General features: G+C 36.7%; 6 protein-coding genes and 1 pseudogene across 8 annotated transcripts; 4 read left to right on the plus strand and 3 right to left on the minus strand.

Moving 5' to 3' along the window:
- Window positions 1-649: 649 nt before the first annotated feature.
- On the minus strand, window positions 650-2,158 carry LOC112513226 (aspartokinase 2, chloroplastic). The gene is made up of 4 exons (XM_025119429.1): window positions 1,746-2,158; window positions 1,581-1,660; window positions 1,452-1,492; window positions 650-1,371 (listed from the first exon to the last, which is right to left on the minus strand). Exons 1-4 carry the CDS (start codon window positions 2,136-2,138, stop codon window positions 1,163-1,165), a joined length of 723 nt encoding a protein of 240 aa, XP_024975197.1. The 5' UTR covers window positions 2,139-2,158; the 3' UTR covers window positions 650-1,162.
- An 823-nt stretch (window positions 2,159-2,981) lies between these two features.
- On the plus strand, window positions 2,982-3,788 carry LOC112513227 (annotated as a pseudogene).
- An 87-nt stretch (window positions 3,789-3,875) lies between these two features.
- On the minus strand, window positions 3,876-7,775 carry LOC112513225 (B3 domain-containing transcription factor FUS3-like). 2 transcript variants are annotated; one of them, XM_025119428.1, is made up of 7 exons: window positions 7,028-7,775; window positions 6,218-6,225; window positions 5,336-5,425; window positions 4,948-5,048; window positions 4,719-4,765; window positions 4,547-4,623; window positions 3,876-4,454 (listed from the first exon to the last, which is right to left on the minus strand). In XM_025119428.1, exons 1-7 carry the CDS (start codon window positions 7,317-7,319, stop codon window positions 4,101-4,103), a joined length of 969 nt encoding a protein of 322 aa, XP_024975196.1. In that variant the 5' UTR covers window positions 7,320-7,775; the 3' UTR covers window positions 3,876-4,100. The 2 variants fall into 2 exon arrangements, with proteins under 2 accessions (XP_024975196.1, XP_024975195.1); XM_025119427.1 differs by lacking the exon at window positions 6,218-6,225 and having other exon boundaries at window positions 7,047-7,775.
- A 694-nt stretch (window positions 7,776-8,469) lies between these two features.
- On the plus strand, window positions 8,470-9,434 carry LOC112512716 (GEM-like protein 5). Its single transcript, XM_025118828.1, has 2 exons — window positions 8,470-8,745; window positions 8,879-9,434. The coding sequence occupies exons 1-2, from the start codon at window positions 8,520-8,522 to the stop codon at window positions 9,340-9,342; spliced, it is 690 nt and encodes a 229-aa protein (XP_024974596.1). The 5' UTR covers window positions 8,470-8,519; the 3' UTR covers window positions 9,343-9,434.
- Window positions 9,435-9,709: 275 nt separating this feature from the next.
- LOC112512477 (translocon-associated protein subunit beta) lies at window positions 9,710-11,997 on the minus strand. Its single transcript, XM_025118463.1, has 6 exons — window positions 11,774-11,997; window positions 10,824-10,922; window positions 10,626-10,734; window positions 10,481-10,552; window positions 10,318-10,323; window positions 9,710-10,042 (listed from the first exon to the last, which is right to left on the minus strand). Exons 1-6 carry the CDS (start codon window positions 11,956-11,958, stop codon window positions 9,923-9,925), a joined length of 591 nt encoding a protein of 196 aa, XP_024974231.1. The 5' UTR covers window positions 11,959-11,997; the 3' UTR covers window positions 9,710-9,922.
- Window positions 11,998-14,390: 2,393 nt separating this feature from the next.
- LOC112513427 (zinc finger protein CONSTANS-LIKE 14) lies at window positions 14,391-17,240 on the plus strand. 2 transcript variants are annotated; one of them, XM_025119688.1, is made up of 4 exons: window positions 14,391-15,206; window positions 15,734-15,907; window positions 16,561-16,769; window positions 16,852-17,240. In XM_025119688.1, the coding sequence occupies exons 1-4, from the start codon at window positions 14,457-14,459 to the stop codon at window positions 16,940-16,942; spliced, it is 1,224 nt and encodes a 407-aa protein (XP_024975456.1). In that variant the 5' UTR covers window positions 14,391-14,456; the 3' UTR covers window positions 16,943-17,240. The 2 variants fall into 2 exon arrangements, with proteins under 2 accessions (XP_024975456.1, XP_024975457.1); XM_025119689.1 differs by having other exon boundaries at window positions 16,567-16,769.
- Window positions 17,241-17,458: 218 nt separating this feature from the next.
- On the plus strand, window positions 17,459-20,132 carry LOC112513203. The gene is made up of 11 exons (XM_025119396.1): window positions 17,459-17,819; window positions 17,895-17,975; window positions 18,059-18,120; window positions 18,206-18,338; window positions 18,414-18,510; window positions 18,595-18,661; window positions 18,925-19,023; window positions 19,111-19,200; window positions 19,284-19,438; window positions 19,529-19,630; window positions 19,717-20,132. Exons 1-11 carry the CDS (start codon window positions 17,606-17,608, stop codon window positions 19,877-19,879), a joined length of 1,263 nt encoding a protein of 420 aa, XP_024975164.1. The 5' UTR covers window positions 17,459-17,605; the 3' UTR covers window positions 19,880-20,132.
- Window positions 20,133-20,186: the final 54 nt, after the last annotated feature.

Genomic DNA, 20,186 nt, shown 5'->3' on the forward strand with positions numbered 1-20,186 from the left:
AGAAGTTTCTTTAGAATGAACCCTTGACCAACATAAGTAGTAGAAGTTTCTTTAGAATGAACCCTTGACCAACATAAGTAGTAGAAGTTATTAAAGCAGTAGGCTCAGAGAGAAACCCTGAAGTTATGGTTCAAAGTCTCCAAAGGCATATAGTTAACATGTTTTGGCCAATCAAGAAACGAAGTGGTTTGAGTAAGGTTTTCATTATAATTCCTTTGTACTTTTTAAGTTCAAAAAAGAAGATTAGATGGAGGTTTTAAATCAACCAAAACTTATACAAACATAACTTAAAGGACTTATTTGAGAAGCCTCAGAGAGAAATACAGAGTTCATGGTTTCAAGTTTCCTCAAAGACGGTTCGCCAATCAAAAAAATTGAAATGAAAAGACTGGTTTAAGTAGCCTCTAGATTTTCCTTTCTTCTCTTCTTCTATACTTCAGATGTTAACAAAAAAACATGTGTCAGCAATCAATGTTCCTTGATATGCACACTCATGCAATTGACAAAACAATTATTAATACAAGAATAAGCGCCTGTTTGTTAGCAGCTTATTGGGACTCACAGCTTATTCAGTCAGCTATACATGTTATTTGGTAGTGACTTAACGATATAAAAAGTGACTTATTCAGAAAGCTTTYAGGAGAGAGCTTTATGCAGAAAACCAAGTTTTCCCAAACCCGTCCCTCACAATTAAAAACACGTTCCTTCYATCTATGRAAAAACCCTCCCAAACGAAAACATTTCCATCTCTATTATAGAAAATACCCTCAAAAACCCTCCCAAACGAAAGCATTTCCATCTCTATTATAGAAAAGACCCTCCCAATTAAAAACACGCTCCTTCTATCTATTAAAAACATAGACAACTTTATCCATACAAAGATTTAATGGAAAACCAACCAAAAACCCTTAACTAAAAGGTAAATTGTTATCAGATAATAATCTTCATCAACATGCACTTGTACTACCGAGTTGTTTACTAATATAAAGAAAAGAACAAGATGGAAGCAACAGAAGCTGCCAAGCTTTCATTTGGGGAAGTAAATCTGAATCAAATGAAATTTGGGGCAAGAAAATGGTGGCAAGTAGATATCTACAATTTAGAATTCCACATGGATTACAAGCTTCATACAAATATTAGGCAGCAAATGACAAAGAAGACATCACCAGTGCTTGAAAACTTTGAGCATATTAAAAGTGATGAAAAAATCACATACWTGGCGCGCTTTGACGCCGATTTTATTCAAGYATGCAGAAAATATTMTTGTGGACATGCACTCTCCAAATGAGACTAGGTAGTCTTTTGCACGAGGCGTGAACTCTTTTAGTACTGCAATCCCGTTCAGAAGTCGCTCTAATTTTTCTAGGTGGTCTGCAAGAAAGACAAAGTGTAAGAGAAGAAGTTAAAATCAGTGTAACATAACTTGCAACATTTCCTTACAATAAACTTACCTGTAATGAGTGTTTTGTCTAATCCAAGCTCATCCACTGTCCTGAGCATATAAATTGATAGCCAATCAGAGTATAAACAAAAACGAATGTCTACAAACTTTAAAAGCTACTTGAAATCAAGATTTTCACCTATGGTGTAGTTCTTTCACAAAGCTCAATTCATCAAGTTCAGACACAGGGGAAACACAACTTGCAGCCTTCTCTCCAGCCTATATCATACAACCCAAATTTAAAGTTGAAACCTTGTTAAAGAAAAACCTCATAACATATAAAGAAACATGGAGCAACACAAACCATTAAAAGATTGTTGGTGGTCTTGCCCATAGCAGAGAGGACAATGACAGGAGTCTCTTGTRGGAAGCTGAGGATAAGATGAGCGACTTGTTTCATCCTTTCTGCCGAGGCCAAAGATGATCCACCAAACTTCATCACACATGATAACTGTTTGATTGATCCTTGTGAAGCTTGACTTTCGGGTTCATTCCTGGTGAGAACATGTAGGTTTTGTACATTACAAACAACCCTCAGACCTATTCTCCTGCCTGAAGTTGGAGCCTGAAGGGATCCACCGAATGAGGCAAGATTGAGCGGGTGGTGTGAGCAAAAGGATCGGGAATGCGAAGGTCTGATAGAAAAATGATAGGGGGTCTTAACCCCAAATGGGTACGTAGGTGTGGTCATTGCCATAATAGTAAGCAAAAGAAACAAGATATTGTTGGAAATTTGTAGGTTGGAAGTTAACCTTCCATTTCACATTGGTAGAGAGTTTATTTCTAGAGAAGCTTATAAGGCTTTCTCTAGTAGTGGGGTTTGAATATGTTAGTGGACTCATGGTGGGGGTCTTGAGTGGAAGGCCCAACACACACGCGCGCGCGGAGGATTGGGCATTACACGACATCTTCGGGTACGAATTGGGCAACTTGGAGCATCTTCATGGTTCTCTCCAAATCACTTGTTACCATTACCAAGGATGCTAGGGATGTATTAAAAAGGATATTATGGAAAAGTTAGTGCGTTTAGCTTTCTGGGCATATTTGAAACTATATGTGAAGGATGCATAGAGGATACTCCCAACATGCATAGCTTTGGATCGTGTAAAAGACTAATGAACTAATGAAGGGTACTACAGAGACGTTACATTTATCTTATTGCTAAATCTTCAAACAGGAGACTTTCTTTTGGCACAAATAAATACTCTAAAGCTCTGGGATGTGAGTATTTTGGAAAATCTAGTTTGGAGCTAGGAAATTAGTTTGAAATTTTATCCTCACATAAGAAAGGAGTAAAGAAGCATAGACATAAAAACATTACTGCTTAACTAGAGTGTGTTTCAATGCTCCTGATTCGGGAAAAAAACTCTTCCTTTACATCTTCTGATAAAATGTCTAACTGAGTTTGCTGAGTCAAATTCTCTTCAGGTTGGCTAGACAAAATTGATAGCATGGTGTATGGACTGCTTGTNCTTGCAATCATATATATATATATATATATATATATATATATATATATATATATATATGATTGCAAGAGATGAATTCTCCAGAGCAGATGATAGAAGCCTCAAATGCATTATAGGAGATGAGTCAGGGAGTTTGGGAAGGGTGCCAACAATCAGATGTTTCTTCCCCTTCTGCTTTAAGCTTAATGGAAAGATTCCAACCTGGTTTTTGATTTTTGTGCTCCATCTGATGAAACACTGAGGCAAGTAGAATTCCGAATAATCCAATTCTTAAATGCAACAGTCCGCCCTCAAAAGTCGTCGTCCATCAGTGATTCTCTTCCTCCAATTGCTACAAGGCCGCCAAGACAATTAGGATTTCACAAAGAAAGTCGAGCAAGAGTCGACTAGAAATGGTGCGCACGGACGGAGGGGGAGGAGATCAAGAGGCTGACGACGAGATGTCCCCTCGGGTGCCTACCAATTATAGCAAGCAACATGATCAACATCCTGAAATCTTATTGAGTAGTGTGAAAAGCAATAACGTTAAACCAACAGCTCCTCCATTGCCATTGGTTTCTCCATCATCTAGTAATAACTGTATAGGTATATTCAGCCACTCCATACCTATCAAGTGTGTGGTTACAGGTATCCTTGGTTGTAGTCCAATCATGTCCAACAAGATTTGCATACAAGATTCCTCAGTCACAATGTTGCAACACTCAGGGAAAATGGGTTGGCGGATTAAAAGACTCAATGATACTTCTCATCTTAGGCTTGTGTAGTTGCCAAATAATTTTTGTGTTAATTTCTACAGAGCTTAATCTAAAGAAATATTGTGTAGATCACTCCCATTACTTAACTTGTAGTATTCCTGCGTCATCATAACTATGAGGTCCTTTGGGAACTTTTAACTCTAGCAAAACGATGGTCTAACACAATTGCAAGGCTCATAGTCATTCATTTAGATATGGAAAGTAGCACATGATGCAAGTACTAGTGATTTGATTACTTGAATCATTTTCCAAAAGACTTGTACAGGGATTGTGAGACCACAAGTCGAGTAGGATGGATATCCAAAAGAAAGCACTACAGACACAAAAGCAACATTTACGGAGTTTTTCACTCATGTGCTTATTTTGTACTTGATGCATTACAGATACTATTACTCACAACATAAGATGTAGCATGATGATGATGACATGCTACAACTAGATCTTGTAGAGATCGTCAATAGACAAATTCTCAATGGCAAAGTTTGGCTGCACTGTTGGGTAGCTTGTCATGAATCCACCCAAGAAATCAAGTGGAGTCAGAGTGTCATTGGAATAGCTGGTATCGTATATGAAAGTCATACCCATCTGATCCTCCACGGTCGAAGCATTCATAGGATAGTTAGTGGGGTTCAACACCTCCACCTCAAGACCACCCCACGGCCAGTTCTGATTCATTAAAACACCATTATTTGGCTGTGGTTTCCCAGATTTCCCCTGACTACCAAGGTTTGCTTTCACTTCTTTCTTTGCATATTCCTCAACTTCATAAGCTTTTACAGCCTGTATGACCTGATTCAAAATCAGCAACACTTCTTTTACAAGAATTTCTCAAATGGACTGAAAACATGTTTCGTTTGGTTGGGATAACATAGCATACTTACATAGTTGAGATTCACTGAATCTCGATACAACATTATATAATCACCTAGTTGCAGTTCATGTTCCTCGGCAAATTCCCCTGAGAAAAGAAATCAAGAATCTGCATCTTAGTATGGACCAAGTACACTTCTGATTTTGATATACAGACAACAGTGAGGCCTATGAGGGACATACCAGTGCCCTCAAGGACATACATGCGGCTGTTGTTATTTGGCCAGAACCTGTTCAAGGATGAGTTGCTTGCATATTTAAAGAAAGAAAATTTCCAATGGAATATAACTGAATAAATGAAGTGAGCATATTTCATAAGAATGATTGGTGTCATCATGTTTTTTGTTTCATTTTTCAAAATTTCTTCCTTCCTTGAAATGGCATAGTTGAGACTTCTAGATGCTTAACTAACCTAAACTTGAAACACCACACATGCATGCCATCCATGTCATCCATCTCCAAAATGATACCTTCCTTGGCAATCAGAGCAGGTAGGTGTGTTTCTGCTGGTTTCTGGAGCAAAGCACACCAAAAATAGAGTATTTATCAAAGTAAAAGAAAACATGTTAGTACCATCAAAATAATAACACCTTCATGGTACATGCCTCAGGTAATGGAACTGCCTACATTGGCTGAGAAAATGACCAATTTTTAAAGTTTAGGACGAAAAGTGCCAAATTAGGAGTCAAATGACTAAAATGCAAGCGCAGTTTGGGATGACAGTTTCTGTAAATTTCCTTGTACAAAATATCCGTTAGTCAATACATATTTTAAAGATTATGAATCAAATGAAAACCAACCTTTGGCAGAACAATTCTTTTAAGCACACCTACGTCACTTTTTTGCAGCTTCTTGCTGAAGAGAAATGTCAGCCTTCCCTGATCAACAATCTAATAAAGAGAAACACAGGTCAGATGTACTTTGTGCACGGAATATAGACCACATATATGTTCAAAATAGAAACATAATCACAAGAGGCAACATGAGACACATTACTACGTATAGAAGCATACGCTTGGAAACTTGCATGGAAAAAATAAAGATGCAAGCAAAAAACCTTGAATTAAGCTACAACTTTGCAGCAATGACTATACAGGTGGTTGAATCACATTGTGATACCAAAATCCATTATAAATAGTATGAAATATCAAGATTGTGTCGTAAGACAATCACATAAAACAATGGAGCACCAATTTCTACTTATGTATGTAAACTTATGTTAGATCAGAATTTGCCAGCAAATTGAGCAGCCAAATTTCAGAACACAAATCACAGCAAGTATTGATAGCCACTAACAAAAAGCCACTCCTGTAACAACACTAATTGTCACAAAAATTACGAACGCAATTTATATATGTGTATCCTTACCAATGTGTTGAAGACAGATTAAACCATAAAATTAATAAAACAAATTACCAGTTTGATGAAACAGCAGAACATCATAATAGAGGTTTTATGCCAAATTTGAGCTCATTTGCTTCTTTTCCCTTGGAACTTTCGTGAAACTAATATTTACAACTTCAAATTTGACATGACAACTTTTTATCTATAGAACATACAGAAGAGGAAAAATATTATCATTTTATATGACAGTTGATATGACTCTAATACAGTGCTATTCTCTTTAATCTTGAACGCATAGGGTTCAATTTTCCAACTTAAACAAACTAAAGCTGACCAACTGGACCAACTGTGCACTGCCCTTTCTGATCGAACAACATGTGGGCATTTTTTTTATCCAGTTGATCTTGTGTCAAAGCAGGACGAATAAGGATATACTACACCCACTTGCAAAATAAGAAACTACAAACTATAAAAGTGAATTTCCTTTTATACCATTTGTGATCAATTTAAGGTTTTTTAGCCACACACCACTCAGGGGCAGGGATAACGAAAAGGTCCAGCTCCCATTACTAAAAGGTTCCTATTGCTCTGATCAGGGCTCGCAAGAAACTGCTGGATGAGGGAGATAAGTGGATTAGGCAAAGCAACTCCATCTACTTGGAAAAGAAACTAGTGTTAATAATTTTAGTGGTCTTGAGAATACAAAAAAGGCTACCATGATAGATTACAAAATGATAGATCTTAAAGGGGTATACACTGGGGGGAAAGCCCTCAAAAATGGTAAAATAGGAAACTGTTGGGTTGGTGCTCAAAACCCAACTGGTTCTTGTTGGTTAACTCTCTTTTCTTCAAGTTGTTTCTTGGTTTGAAGTTGTAGTAGGGCACATTTGACAATAGGCTTTGTTTTGCTTAGGATGATTGATGATTTATTTGTTATATCATGTCCATGACTGGTGTGAAATATAATTTTTGGTTATTTGCAATGCTGGATAAGAAAATTAGTGGCAAATAGTGGACAGAAAGGGGAAAAAAGAGGAAGCTTTATAGCATGAAAGACAAAGGGCATAAAATGAAACAGACAAGGTCCACATTATCAGATCCAGATAGCATAAGGTGAGTCAGAAACCACAAGCAGGTGAGATAAAGACCAAAAGATGAGGAAGATACAGTTGAGGAGAGAGGAGTGGTGAAGGGACGAAAGGAGCGGAGTGCGGCGGAAGCACCACGCCTGAACCTGGGCATCCGTTTCTTCTTAAGGAAGTCGAAACGAGCAGCAGCGACCAGATCCCTGTCAGTAGCAGTAGCAGTAGCAGCAGCAGCAGCAGCAGCAGCAGGTTTCTTGGTTTTGTAGGTGTTGTCCTGGACTCCACCAAAATTGATCCCGAGTCCGATATCGAAACCAGCAAATGCCCTCAAAGCACAGGCCTCGTTTCTCTCCATTCAGTTCAGTTTTTAGGGTTAGGGCTTCTTTTTCGGGCAACTCTTATCGATCGGCAATTGGGTGTTCTAGGGAAAAGGTTTTTCCTATATTTAGCAAAGATTTGGTGAATACAGGGTGTGACATTTGTACATAGTGCATTCATGGTATCACTAAGATTAAAGAAAAGTTTAAAGCATTGATGAAAGAACATAGGGGATTGTGAGGAAATGGCCAATGAGGAGGATGACGAATGGAAGGCAAAGATGATGGTTATGGGGTTGAGGTGGGTAATGAAGAGCAAGTACAGGTGTTGGAAAAGCTCTGAGCCTGAGGAGATTATTTCTACCATCAACCAACCACCTCCAGAATCTTCCACTTAATCACACTTTCAGGAAATAAATAACACAAAACACCAGGAGAGGAGGCATACATGCAGGAGATAAGTGAAGGGGACGATGATGCTTTGGTTTTTTTTTTTTTTTTTTTTTTTCTTTTTTTCATGGGACCCATCTCCCATTCCGAGTACACAACTAATACTTGGATCATTTTTTTTTTTTTTAAATGTTTCTATTTAAATGCATCATTTTATCATTATGATTTGCAATTTCTTTCGACCAAATAGTATACCCGTCTGCATGTACGAATGGCTAGGGGATCAAAACTGTAGTAGTGTTGCAATTTCTTAGAAACCGTAATCCATTCAAATATCAAAACTGTTGTAGTGTTGAAGAAGAGGATTTGACTAGACTAATGATGGTCATGAAACTCATATATCCAATGAAGGTACTTTCGAATTACATTCTTTCATCACATAAACTAGACTATGCATATGTATGTATTTTTTTTTAATGATAAACTTCCCAAAGTCACTAATGCTTAACAGTTAACACTATGAGGTTAGATTTCAATTCTTTAGAATATGTTAATCCATTCAAATATCTATTTTATAGAAAGAGTAAATTACATGATTGGTCCCTGTGGTTTACACGAAATCACACTATATGTCCTTAAAGTTAACTTATTTAATAGATTCTTTTAAAGGTGTTAGGATAGAGGGACCAAAGATGCGTAAAAATATAAACCACATGGACGTTTCTTATAATTATTTTGATTTGGGGACGGAAACTGTGATTTTATGTAAACCATATGACCAATCTTTACTATTATTCCATGGACATTGATAATGATATTCATCAAGAGAATCATTTCCGATTTCTTCCATGAATCCACAACCTCCTCCTTCTTCCTCCGATCAGCCGCCCAATTATCCGGGCACTCACGTCATGGGAACACCTATGCCGCCTTCCAACCCCTACGTTCAATATGGCGCTCCTCCACCTCCACCTCCACCTCCCAACAACAACCACAACCTGGATAATGTTCGTAAGAAGCTTAATACATGGGGCAACAAGGCAGAGACCACCGCTACAAACATCTGGACCAATCGTAACTCCTCCTTTTTCCATTTTCTTTCTCTAATTATTATATGTATGCGTGTGTGTGTATATATATCTTATGTTAGGGATTTGATTTGATCTGATTGGATCTGGATTTGGATTTGGATTTGGATTTGATTTAGTGAAAACGGGTCCATCTGTGACTGGATCGGCATGGGGGAAAATGAATTTGACGGCAAAAGCATTAACCGAAGGTGGATTCGAATCTCTATACCGGCAGAACTTCACGGTTTACCCCAACGAGAAACTGAACAGGACTTTTGCCTGTTACTTGTCTACATCCACCGGACCTGTCGCCGGAACCCTGTACCTCTCCAATATTCATGTCGCCTTCTGTAGCGATCGTCCCTTGTCTTCCATCCAACCCAACGGCATGGAGTCTTGGATCTATTACAAAGTCATCGTCCCATTGGAGAAGATAGCCACGGTGAACCCAGTTACGGTGACAGGTAAAAAACAAATAGACAAATATATTCAGATCTCCACAATTGATTCTCAAGATTTCTGGTTCATGGGTTTTGTCAACCACGAGAAAGCGTCAAAACATCTCCTCAACGGTGTCTCCACCGCCCCACGATTTCCTTAACACGTTTCTTCTTTTGTTCCATTAATTAAGCTATGCGGCTTTTGTTTTGTTTATGGATATTATTAGTAATCAAGTTTCATCTTTCTTCTTCCAATTATTGTTGAATATGGCTCCTCCTCCTCCTCCACTCAAAAAGATGCCTGCAACTGCAATAGTAGTAAATGGACCTAAACAATCCCAAGTTATTACAAATTAGCTTTACTTGCATATCGTATTGACACGTTATATATGGCTCTGCTCGGATGGAGTTCTGTACATTACAACCCCTGGATTTGACTTCCTTTTTAACCCATAACCAAAACTTCATAATCTCATCAAATATTCAAACAAAAATGCATTTTCATAACTAAATTCTAGGAGGGAATTTATTTAAACACAAAATAAACCATTTCATGTATTACCGCAACACATCTAAACTCAAAATCTAACATCGTAGTTCATAATCAACCCTTTCACAGATATTAAAACAACTACCACCGAATATCTCATTAAAACCATTTTACAAAAAAAAAAAGTCCCGTCGCAACACAAGAAGGTGGGGTTGGTCTCTACAAATTACATCACAGAGACTCACTAATCATCAACGCTTCTTCTTGCTTCCCTTTGCAGCACCCGACTTGGATGGAGTTGCTACCAGGTACACAAATAAAACCACGATTGAGATCACAGATATTAAGGATCCATACTTTGCCAATGCCCTCTGCACAGCAAACACAAATAGTTTTAATGTCTCAGATTTACGATAGATTAACAACAACAAATTTGCCCAACAAATCAATATGTTGAAATTGAGATACACAACTGTGTGATTTAAATGAATTTAGTTATGCCTACATCTACCAAAACTACCTAAAATTCCACCCAACCCAAAACATGGAGAATCAGCCCAAATTGGGATGTCATACAGCTTCTACAACCACATCACCAAAATGATATCATACAAGTAAATGCACTGATTACAAGACTAATTCATACCTTAGCCTGTAAGGGTAGCAGCCATCAAGCACAAATCCATGCACAACAAGAACAAAGCAATTCATTATCAGTTAAGAAATGCAAACATATCTATAAAGACTTTCCATCGAGTTCCTTTTCTAAATCAATTTATCAAGTTGTTTCTGACAGTAAAAAGACATACAAGATCAAGTGTACTCTCCCGAGGCTTGTCTGAAAGGATTTCGAGAGGCAGAAGTGGGGTTGAATATGCCTCCTGCAAAAGCAAAGGACTGTAAGCCTAAACACATAACATAAATAAATCACTTCAGTTATTCAGTAAATCCAACCTGTAGGGCAGCCTTTGTGGGGACACGGAATGTAATAACAGCTGGTGAGCTATAGAACACTGTTTTCACGTTTGATTCCAACTCAAAAGAGTGAGATAAAAGAGCACCACTGAAGAAAGTACAAGTAATCATTGTGAGAATCAATTTAACTGCAGAATTTTATTATCAGGTGTAGGCATGTTAGATTTTGATACATACGCATCAAGCCTTTCCCAGGAGGTTGAAGTGTTCCCCGAAATGATACTGAATATATCAGAAGACCAGCCATCATCGTTGAGACTAACATCATATGCAGTCCTGAAATGCAAAAGATGTTGAAAGTATGAGATTATGCAAGAAAAGATTTGATAGATTTGTCACAAGTTACATAATCAAACTATAAAACTGCAGTTCCTTGCAAAAAAAAACTGCTTACAGTCAATGGTGCAGAGAATTAAATAATTGACTTGTTTATATGTACTTCACTAATTAGTTGATATCAATGAGTTCATAGTTGGAGTTATTTGAATTACAAAGAGCTTTAGCTTCTTGTAGATCCTACCATAACTGCAGGAAATGTTATTTTTTTATGTAGGTTTCATCATGGATTCTAAGAGTGCAAGTATTCCTGGGGTTTAAGAGGAAATACACACTTATTTCATCTTATTTCCAAAAATATTTTAGGAAAAAAAAAACAAAAACAGCTTGTTGATGATCAAAGGTCAAACATAAATCAATTTCTTGTTTTGGTGATCCAATTGATCAGAGCCTCCTAGTTTTACAAGGTCATCCTACTTGCATGTATTTGAAATCAGTGATCATGCGAGATGATTGACCCCACGCAGTAGTAGCAATAAATTAACAATCTTTTCTACACAAATTGACGAACAATTAAAGCAGAAATGTTGTTGCAAAATTAACCACTCTTGCAAGTGATCTACAAGCCGCAGACGATTACTGATAACTTAGGAGATAATATCGTCCAATTAATTTCAGATCGCAACATGAAGACCGAACCCAATCGACAAGTAATTATAGGGCAGAGATGATAGACAATTATATGGATCTATTCAGATCCATATATAAGAAAGAGAGCAAACATATAAAAAATATGGATCGGAAGAGGCAGACAATTAGAGATGGAGGTAGAAAAAGGAGGAGGTACGTACGCAGATCCTTGGTTATAAATGTCAATTGAAACGGAGAGTTTTTCGGCGCCGGATTTGAGCCTATTGAGCGTAGCTTTCTTGTGAGCTAGGATGAATGGAGAATCGGAGGCGGCAATCAGCGAAGAAGATGAGATCAGGAAGAGGAGGAGTGCTGCTAGAGAATTCATCATCGTGAAGATCGCCATGTCTAGAATTTGTGGGATATGAATTTATGGGTATTATTATTGTTATTATTAGGAAAAAGGGGTAGGGTTTTCACTTTTCAGACATCTAAATCTAAATCCATCCATCCATCCGTTTGAGCCCATCAAGGCCCGTCCAACCCAACCACACTCACCCGCCTCACCTATCGTATATTCGTATCCATACCAAAAAAAAAAAATCTAAATTCCAATTACAATTTCTACTTATTTTCAATAACTCTTATTTTAACATATTAGAAACGTTTTATACGATAAAGTAAAATACATCTTGATTTTAATATTTTGTTTTATGATATATTTTTTTAAAACCATCATTTTTTTATATTTGAATAAAATATAAATCTAAAGACCTATAAAAATTTCTTTCAATATTAATATTACATCAACAATTTAAAAGTTCTCGTTTTTTTATAACATTATTACTTTTCAAGTTTTTAGTATAATCTAATTTAGGTCTAATAATTAAATTATTTACTTTAATTATAAAGATAATTTCGAGTTCCTTTTCTCATTATAATTTAATTTAGCTTTATGCTTTCTTTTCCTTGTAACGTATAATATAAAAAAAGAATTCATTAAACTTATCCAATTAACTTCTCATTGATGGGTTGTTTCATCGAGATTCAATCCAAATCACGATGTCATTTTCTTGTTCTTAAATGAGTCTCTTTAATCTTTTTAGATTTATGCTCAACTTCGGGAATTAATTTATTTTATATTTAAAATATGATTTTTAATCAATATAATAATTAATTATTATGTTATAACTTAATAATTATTCTAATTATATTTACTTGTAATCTTGAATTTTAAGTAATATGGATAATTAAACCATACTTGATGCATTAAAATGGTTTTTAAACAATTTACCCATATGCTTTATAATATAGTATGTGTGTGTGTGTAGTGTCATGTTTTTTTTAACTAACTTTTAATACGTAATTTAGTTTAAATTTTTTAATATCATTGAATTGTACTATAAAACATATGCGTCTAAATATATAACTGTATACGTGATAGACAAAGGATTACGTAAGAATAAATAGTTAATGTGAGAAGCGTAAAAAAAGATATGGACTCTTGATCATTTTTAATCTCACCATCATCTCGTGAATTACGCTTATCAAGAAAATTGATCTAGTGCATCTCAATACACTAAGTGTTGATCTTCAATTATGATTGATTTAAAGGTGAATAATATTTTTTTTACTTTTCTCATAGGAACCAACTCATATGCGATATACATATTTGTCATCATAAGTCACATTTTAAAGGCTTGACATTATGACCACATATGATCTCACGTCATTTAGAATTTTGCTTCAATATATATACATATATATATATGATGAATAAAAAAGTTATCTAAACAATCAATGATGTTAATAATGATGATACAAACACGTGACTGCCACATCCACAAAAGGTTTTCCCAATCAATATATTTCAAATTTAAAACTCTCTTTTTGTTACTGAATACGTAATGTTTTTCAAAAAGTGTTTAATCTGCTAGCTTTATATTGCTAATGTTTGTGTTATGTGTATCTTGAAATGAAAAAGAGTGAAAAGGCTAATCATATTAATATTAATATTAATATTAATATGCAAAGAGCATATGACCATGACTATAACCTCACAATCACAAATATATTTATTTGAAACCGAAACATTTATCAACTTGTAACATTATTATTATAGTCCATCAAATTGTTAAAGAAAGTCATGTTTATCGTCCCCACAATCGTGTTGAGCGGGTATGAAGACATCTTATTTATCATATCATCAACAATTTACACATGCCTTATCTTCAAAACTTAACGAGTTTGAACATACATACATGCCCTATTATATATGATTTGAAATTGTGAGAGTGTGTAACGTACAACACATTTGATTGAAGGAGAGGGGATATAGTTTATAAAACGGAGAGAAAATACATGAGCTTTTATGAAAAGATGATTCGAATAGAAAGGATAAGATATTAAGAATTGAATTGATGATTGTGTTTGTTAGCAAAGTTGGGTTATCAAGGACGGGTCGGGTCGGTGTCATCATCAATTGACAACAAACATATGATATTTGAAACGTAGAGTCATTGTTGTCTTAATAATATCAACTTGTATTAAGATACCAAGAGATATAAAACAAATTCAATTTTATTAAGAAGAAAATAAAGATTAAGATTAAGATTAAGATTAAGATTAAGATTAAGATTAAGATTAAGATGAATGTATTGTAGATAGAGTATTATTACACTAATAGTAGTAACTAGTTAGTAGTTAGTAGTTAGTAGTAAGTAAGTTTTGTGTTTAATTAGTTTTGAAAATAAATGGTATTCAATTCAAAGGAACGTTGACAACGCAAAGTAAATAAATATCTCCTCCTCCTCCCCTCTTTCTTGATATTATTTTTTTATCTTTCTTCTGTATTCAACCTTCCTCTTCCAACTCCAACTCCAACTCCAACTCCAACCTCACACCATGTCCTCCTCTCTCTGTGATTTCTGTAATCACAGATCTGCAGTCTTGTATTGTAAAGCTGACTCCGCTAAGCTCTGTTTGTTCTGTGATACCACCGTTCACTCTGCTAATGCTCTTTCCCTCAAGCACTTCCGTTCCCAGATCTGTGACAACTGCGCTTCCGATGCCGTCTCCGTCGCCTGTTCCACTGACAATCTCCTCCTCTGCACCTCTTGCGACAATGATTTCCACGCCGACTCCTCCCTTTCCACCTACCACACCCGCTTTCCCATCCATGACTTCTCCGGTTGTCCTTCCCCTCTTCAACTCGCCTCCATCTGGGGATTCTCTCTCAAACTCCACCCCTCCTCTTCTAACGCTAAATCCAACAACTTCCACCATTCCCATGACAAACCTCCTCCTCCTCCTCCTTATGACGAGGTTCCCTCTGTCGACTGGAAATCATCAGCTTCGCCTTCTGGAGTGCATAATAAACTCTTGTACCAACAGTTGCTGGAGCTGGCAAATCAAGGATCTGATGCCGACGGACCTGAATTGAGGCCTCAAACACCCACTGGATGCGGTCCGCCCGAGATTTCACAAGGGTTTGAGTATGAAGAACACGATGATAAGGATTTGTTGCATCAACAAACTCCTTTAACGTATTTGCTCATGACGCCCCACAATCCCTCCAACTCAAAACCCAATAATGGCTCTATTACTGAATTTAGCAACATGTGGAGCTATAGCCCTAAACGCCAAACTAGTCAGGTTGGAAATAAATACCTTCATTACACTTGATAGCAACATACGCCTATTGCTATTCTTCTTCTTCTTTATAAAACGATCCACCAATCTCCCATGCTTAATTACTTGTTTTTAGCTTTTAAGTTGCCACCCAACAATATCTGTTACATATGATGCCCATGCGTGACAATGGTTGTTCTTTGTTTATTGCTTTCAAGATACATAAGCTTCCACCAACTGTCATCATCGTATTTATCTGACCTTCATCTTATACAAGATCAAATAATTCGATGCAAAATTAGTAAGGTCTTGTTAGAGCTTTTAAGATGTATCATGATGTATGTGTTATGTTGTTAGGCTTAAAGGAAAGCATCAAGTCCATGGAAACCCCAATGCACATGATTGTTGCCACTATATTGTGGGGGTATAAGAAGGTTAAAGTGGTAGCATGAAGTACCATGTAACTAGAAACACTTGTATATATATATATATATATATATATATATATATATATATATTTCTATATTTCTTACCGTTTTGGAACCTTGCAGATATGGGATTTTAATCTAGGAAGATCAAGATCTTCTGAGGCAGGATGTGATAATCCTGGCTTTGCGGTAAACAACTGTACCGACCTTGTTGAGGATGCCTCTTTCACAACAATGGAAGTCTTGAAAGAAATGGATGCCATAAACATATCTTTTACCACCAACCCCTCACAAAATGTAAGCATCTCGTACTGTTTGGTGTTTCCTTGATCTACTTGCATTTACCACCCAAGCTATACAATTGTTTTTCATTAACAATTAAAGCGGGTCAGAATCCCACTTGTGACATAGTATGAAATGAATGCCATTGGTTTGTACCTTATGATGGAGTTGCGCAGCTGTAAATCTGCAAATGGGTTGGACTTTTCTTTTTGGGGAGCAGGGGAATGCCTTTTCCATGAATGATCGAGAACTCATAAAATTTTGTTAAGTCTCAAATCCTTTTTTGTCCGTTTCTTTCTTTCTGGTATGTTGACGTTGTTCTCTAAAATTTAAGAGGGTTGCATTCAGATAACGTGGGTGTTACTGCTTACTGTATGAAATGGAAAGTGTTGGAGAAGTAGAAAACATTGCATTCCTCTTATCCTGGTTTTCTTTTTTGTATCCAACACCTTTGACCAAATTAGTCCACATGGGTCACACAAAGTGCCCCTCCGCAGAAGTGGGCAAATTTAGGCCTTACATCCAATGGAAATGGCAGCTTCTTTTAAGAGGGAATTCATAAAAGGTTTTACTCAGATAGCAAGGATAACATCACTCAACACTTGGTTCAATTATTGTTGTGGCATCATAATGATGTTGATATTGTGGTTGGTTGATGGTATGTGCGGAAGCAGATATCTGGTTGCAGATCAACATTGGAGTGTGACAAGAGAACACCGTCAGAAAGACAAATGATGGAAAACAAGATAAGTAATTGGAGCATGGATGGTGAGCAAGGAATGGAAATAGCAGCAGCAAGCAAAGTGGACGCCCAGCAGCTTGCCCAGAACAGATGTAACGCAATGTTACGTTACAAGGAAAAGAAGAAAACGCGAAGGTATACATACATGCTATCCGTAATGATGGTGAGTATATAGATATAGTTTTGGTTTCAAATAACCTTGTAAGGAATGGTACAGGTACGAGAAATGCATCCGTTACGAGTCACGAAAGGCAAGAGCGGATACCAGAAAACGAGTAAAGGGACGATTTGTGAAGACGATGGAATGAAGAGAAGAATTGTTTGATGTAATTGTAATGATTGTAGGTTGAGTTGAATATTTGGTCACTCTTGTTTTTGTTTAGTACGACTACGACTAGGAGTAGGAGGAGTGTTTTGATAAGAAAGAAGAAGAAAAAGAAAAAGGTGGGTTGTAAATGTATGGTGATCTTGTTGCCAAAAAGAATGCAATCGTGTCGTGGTGTGAACATCCCTCCTCATATAATACCTCGGAGTTTGGAACCAAGAAACCATTATTTTTGTACGTGATTTTTGATGCTACTGGAAACTAGTAATTGCTTGTAAAACAAACTGATGACTTTGCTTTTCCCACCCAATATTTGGAATTCTAAAAAGTTGGCACATAAATTGGAGAGGACAGCAGTTGAAGAAAGATTTGATTGTTTTAATAATGATTTAAAGCTTAATCTGCGGTCATCCACCACAGGAACCCATGTACATGCACATGCACATGAACGACTTCACAAAAAGAGATCTATATTTGTTTATTAATTCAACTACAGGTGTTGTGGGGTGTGTGTCTGTCTTTATTAAGCTCCATCACCATTACCATTACTATTCCTATTACTATTACTACTTGGAATGAACTCTACCACCAAAAACAAGCTTCATAATCTTCTTCTTCAAGATCACTTCCCTGCACAAGAATTGATATGGGGTGTGCTGTTTCCGTTTACAGAGTCGGAGCCACCAAGAAGCAACATACAAGCATCCCTCTAGTTACAATACTTGCTCCATCCATTCGTATCCCTTCACCCTCCAATATCAATAACCCCCTTAAAGGCCTCGTTCCTAAGGATCTTGCACTTCGTCTTACCTCATTCCGCAATCAAATTGCTCTTCTTGCCCAACACCAACAAGCTTCAGGTTTGATTTCTTCTTTTCTTTTCAATTATTTCTACTTCTTTTTAGGGATCTGTATATAACTTCTTCTTGTTGCAGATGATGTTGCATCAGCTGTTCCTGAATTACTACGTGCATCGGAGGACTACTTGTCGTTATTAGTTGGCCTTACTCATCAAGGTAACCTAACCTAACCTAACCTAACCATTCTTCAACCCATTTTCATTTATCTCATCGTATTTCCTTTCTTTCTTGCTCATCAGAACTTGGTTTGCAACAACTCATCGAATTCAAATGGAAAAGCTTAGATGATGGACAACGACAAGTGAGGATTCATTTTGCTTCACTTCAATTCTCTCTTCATTTTGTACATATATATAGTAATCCCATCTCTAACTTTGATCATGCAGGAAATATGTATTGCAGATTCTTGGTTTGAATTACTCTCTGTTGTTCACATGATGGCTATGCTTACATTGATGGAGGCAAACTCAAAATTGATCCCTCATCAAAATGTTTCTACTCAACCACTTGAATCTACAGGTGTGTATCGTCATTAATCCAACCTCAAATCATCACTCCCATCCACTCATCTCCAATTTTCCCTTTTGACCATAGATAACATACGTTGTGCTGTCGATTTATTGGTGAAGGCAGCTGGGTATCTGCAGTTCTGTCTTAATGAAATTCTTGTCCATATTCCACCTCATATCAAGTATGTTAAGATTTCTCAATAGATCCCTACACATTCTTCCTATTGGTATACCAACTTATAATTCACATCTAATTTTATGATCAGGACGAAGTTGCCTGCAGATTTGCAGGAGTGTGTACTCGAGGCTGCTTATATTCAAGCACTAGGGCAGGTACATTCTTTTAACAGATAGCAGCTCATTCACTTATAAATGAAGGAGATGAAGTTTAATATAGGCATTATCTTGAAATCTCTGTTTGTTGGTCCATTTTTAAGAAATCCCCTTTTGTGAAAACCACAAATGGTTGAATCCCATGGCAGAAAAGGAACATAATGACAATATCTTTTTAGATTGTTATAGGTGGCTGTGTGTTCTGAATCACACCCTATTTTACTTGTTCTTGGAAGACCATGAACTTATTATATGCCTTTTAGGGAACTGAAATGCAGCTTGCTTCGGCTGTTGAAAGTCGAAATGCTACTCTATCTGTTAAGAGAAGACTGGCATGTGAGCAACTAAGCTATTTCAGCCAGGTACATGGCTTAAACAATCATCAATACCTTTTCCCTGCCACACTTGACATCTTCAACGACTTATGTGTTCTATTCTCAATAAAACAGGCTCACTACTGCTTGTCAACCTGTGAAAACCTTAATGGATATGGAAAGAAGCATCTATCATTTATCAAATGGAAGTACCTTGAAGCAAAGGTAAACCAACACTAGCTTAAGTGTATCCATAAAAATTAGTCAATTTCCAACATGTTTTAAAGTAAGATATTGGTATCAATCAGGCTGCAGCATACTACTACCATGGTCTGATCATGGACAAGGGTAGCGAACCATCCTGCCACATCAGTGCAGTGTGTTGTTTTCTTGCCGCAGAAGAAATTCTAACAGAGAGCAAGAAGGCTTGTTTAAACTTTTGCCTAACAGTTCCCATAACAAGGTTAGATTCATTAACTTTGTATGATGTTTGGGTATTATTAGCATATAATATATATGTATATATATAATCAGTCTACTTGAACTTATGAAGGGTTCCTTATGCATGGGGTGCTATGAAGCATTTGAATAAGAAAATTCCTGAAACTGCGGCTAAAAAGTCCCAGATGTACGCATACCTCTTGGAACAAGAAAAGTAAGGGATCATTCATTCATTTGTTTCCTATATATATATATAATAATGAAATGAGAGATTGGTTTTGACATTGAATGATGATGCAGGGGTCTGGAAGTGTTGCCAGAACTCCCAGAGTTTGAGCTGTCGTTGAAAGCAGACGAATACGAAATGCCAGAAAAAGATGCAGCATGGGAGAGCGAAAAATGGGTGATACCTAGCCAAACGCTTAAAACTCACTTAACAGACGATGAAGAAGATGATATATGAAGCCATCTTCTATGTGTACAAGACAAACAGGTAGTAGGTGTTGCCAGCAGATAAAGAAAAAAAATGCACATTTGGTGGATAGAACACAAGGAATGTATCCCATATTTATTAGGGTAATTATTTATACATGATACGCTTTTAAACGTACGTTTCTTTTTTGCCACTCCAAACATCCTTAATTGGTTTCAAGATCCTCACTCAACCAAACCCCATAAATGTTCTTTTGGCTTGGATTATTAACAATTTGTCATGCCTCAAACTCAAAGCACCAACTCGACTCGACTAATCTCATGGGTCCTTGACCTAC

This window comes from Cynara cardunculus (assembly GCF_001531365.2).
Source record: "Cynara cardunculus var. scolymus isolate 2C chromosome LG 5, CcrdV1, whole genome shotgun sequence".
Classification (NCBI taxonomy): domain Eukaryota; kingdom Viridiplantae; phylum Streptophyta; class Magnoliopsida; order Asterales; family Asteraceae; genus Cynara; species Cynara cardunculus.